Source organism: Capsaspora owczarzaki (assembly GCF_000151315.2).
Source record: "Capsaspora owczarzaki ATCC 30864 unplaced genomic scaffold supercont2.40, whole genome shotgun sequence".
Taxonomy (NCBI): Eukaryota; class Filasterea; order Ministeriida; family Capsasporidae; genus Capsaspora; species Capsaspora owczarzaki.
Window position 1 is genome coordinate 1 of NW_011887331.1, and position 3,246 is coordinate 3,246.

At 50.4% G+C, this 3,246-nt stretch overlaps 1 protein-coding gene across 1 annotated transcript; it reads left to right on the top strand.

Moving 5' to 3' along the window:
* Positions 1-1,055: 1,055 nt before the first annotated feature.
* CAOG_08325 (hypothetical protein) lies at positions 1,056-2,928 on the top strand (the record flags this gene model as incomplete). The annotated part of the gene is made up of 5 exons (XM_004341175.1): positions 1,056-1,917; positions 1,977-2,158; positions 2,252-2,595; positions 2,743-2,783; positions 2,861-2,928. The coding sequence occupies 5 exons, from the start codon at positions 1,056-1,058 to the stop codon at positions 2,926-2,928; spliced, it is 1,497 nt and encodes a 498-aa protein (XP_004341223.1).
* Positions 2,929-3,246: the final 318 nt, after the last annotated feature.

Sequence of the window (3,246 nt, forward strand, 5' to 3'; positions counted from 1 at the left end):
AGGCAATGTTGTTGTAAAGTGTTTTATTTCACTTTGCAGACTGAACTGCAATTCCAAATGCATGCAAACAAACAATACAAAGACATCAACGCCGAGTCTTCTTAGCAAAGAACGACCCAGTCGGGACCGCAGAGCCTGCGGGTCCTGACAAAAATGAACATTGAAAATAAAAAAAATAAAAAACAGAAAGCGCAACCAAACAGGTTCGAACCCAGTTGCAAAAAGAAAGAAAAACCTTCAAGACGCTTGGTCTAGACAGCTCGAAGTCAACGATGGGCGAAATGGGATTCGATCGCAGGCATGAAACTACACTTTCTCATCCTGCTCCAATCGCGCGTATCTCGATTGGACAATATGTCATTATATCTCAGAATACTACAAGTCGAGAAAAGGAGCACGAAACACCGCGAAAAGACACGCAAACGGTGAGAACAAGCTCACTCGTTTCGTGTTATCGCCTGTCCTGTCGCTGCATTGGCCCCTTTTGCCCCGCTCGCTGCTTTGAATGATACTAGAATGAGCGGTCGTCCTAACGCCATATTGTATTATGGTGTGCGGGGCGCGGTTTCTGCCATTTTGAAGCGAACATTCGCGAAAAATGAAGCCGGCCGCAGGCGTTCTTTGAACACTCTGTTTCCATGCTGTTACTGCCACTGGACTGGAACTGCTGCGACATCACTTGAGTAAAACCACACGATAATGAATACTCACATCACCACCCTTCACAATCTTTGTCACAGGCCGGTATCAGGCTCGCGGAAGTGACACCCATCGCGACAAACAACGCAACAACCGATCAACGCTCGTTTTTCAGCGCACACTGCACGCTTGACGTCAGCGTTGACTTGTATTACATTTGAATGATTTTTGACACGCACTGGTGTACAGTGAGGACCGAGTGCCGCAAGACTGCCGGCAGTACAAGTAAGGGAAGTGACCGATTTGAGCTCACTTTTGTTTTTATGTCAGAAGATTGGCTTTCATTTCAGCGGTGCATCTGCACCATGTGCGCAGCCGCCTTTCAAACGAATCCATGCAGTTCACCACAAGCTTGGATGTCGGATGCTGACAGAAAGCTTCATCATCAAATCCACAAAGTGCCGCTGTCAGGAGTCTGCCCTTGTTTGGACTGCACCAAGTTCGCCATCAAGCAATGGTCTTTCGGCAACAGCAAGTTCGAGAAACGTTCGCTGTCAAGTTTCTACGCACACTTGAAAACATACCCGTATGCAACCGTTGCTGATGTCATCCAGGCGTATCCCGAAATGCGACAACGCTTTGAGACGCACTTTCGAGAGGAGCAAACTGTTCCAATGGCGGTGGATTCTACTCCCCCTACTCCGCCACTGCACGCGTCTGAGCCAGCTGCCATGGCAGTGGATGACCATGGTGTCGACTACGATGATGGCTTCGGCGATGTCCACGTCGCTGACCACGGTGACGCTCCTCAAGCTCCTCTGGGAGCTGATGACGACGAATACGAAAGCGACTTCGAATTGGACGTCGAAGCGACTGACGAAGCGGACGATACCTCGAACAATGCCACAATCAATGACCCGAGCGAGACGTCAGAGGAGGCGACTGCAGCACCAGGAGCGGCCGAACCAGGAGCGGCCAAAAACAAAGGACCGACACCTAGAGCAACTCGCACAGCTGCTGCGTATCTGCAGCTTCTCCAATTCCTCAATGACATCAAAATCAAAGGCAAGGTCACGAAAGACATCTTCACTCAACTTCTCACGGGTATCCACAAGTACTGCTCCGAGATTAAAGCAATCTTGGATGATCATTCGACGAGATTGGTCTCTTTGTTCCAGACGTTTCTTTCGGACGTTCAACAGCGTACAAATGTCGACCCAATTGCGTCTGCGGGCGCGTTCTTAGTCCAATGTCAAGAGAGTTATCCTGTGATTCAAGGTAAGCACGTCGAATTGGTGGCTGGCGAGGGATTGCTCTCTAACTTTCGAATGTTCCAGTTGTTCCTCCGACCATCCATCGATTTACGAAGGCTCTCAGACTCGTCAATCTTCTCCCGCCAGCGTCACCTGTCGACAAGAACAATTATTTTCAACGCATGAAAAACCTGTACACTGATAGCGACCAGATCAAGTGGTACCGCGTTGGCTGTGCACACTCACTCAGTTTGAAGGAAGTGCTGGTATCCGAAAACGTGTGTAGCCAATGTGGTGCATTCGGAGCGAAGTGTTCACAATGCACCTACTCCGGTTGCTTTCGTGGTCCTGTGAACCAGCTTCTCGCGCATCGATGCACCAACACCAATTGCCCTGCCCGTTTCTCACGTGAGACCATCTACCCGTACATGTCGCTTATTCCGCGTTTGAGAAACATGTTCGCGGATGAAAATCAAGTCAAGGGCCTCGTCGACAGGTTCGGCATCGACTTCAGCGATCCGCAACAAGTTCAAAGAGCCTTGACCGACGATTGGCCGTCAACCATCACCAGGCACAACGACAAGCTTGACTCATTGCGCAGCTTCAGCCACCCGCTGGAAGGGCTGCATTTCCGTACACCAAGTCGTCGCACGTTCCTGTCAGAGTCTCCTTGGAACATCAGCCTTGCTTTCTTCTATGACGGGTAAAGCGCTTGAAAGACCATGATGGCGGGAATTGACCGAGAAAGGACTATAGACTCACCAACTCTGCTGGTTTAGATTTGACCCATATTACACCTCTTCCGCCAAGATGCATGTCTTGTGTTTCAGGCCCCTCAACATGAACACAGCAATAGCACATCGATTCATCTGGCCTGTCTCTTTTCTGCAGGTACGCTGCTGGCAAGCAACGTTATGCTCATGCTGGAGGTGGATGTTACTAAGATGGTCTTCTTGGTGGTGGTGTAGGGGAAGGAGCCGAAAAGTCTAATGCCATATTCAAGGCCCATGCTGCAAGAGCTCAAGACGCTCTCTAAGGATGGGGTGGTTGTTTACAACGCATTGCTCCAAAGGGACGTGATTGTGAAGGCTGAGCTGCACCTACTCACGGCTGACAGTCCAGCGCGAGCCAAAGTGCTGTCACTCGTGGCTCCCACTGCCTACAACGGTTGCTGCTATTGCCCAATGTCGGCCCTTGCCTGCAACTGCCGGAAGCACCGCGACTGGTCAAAAGCTGCAGCTTCCGACCGCACCCACTTGTCAGCAAACCAGTTCACCAATTTCAACTATGCTTTCGTGGGAAAGCTGCCCTACATTACGCCTCCCAACACATGCTCCATCGAGACCAGCTTTTG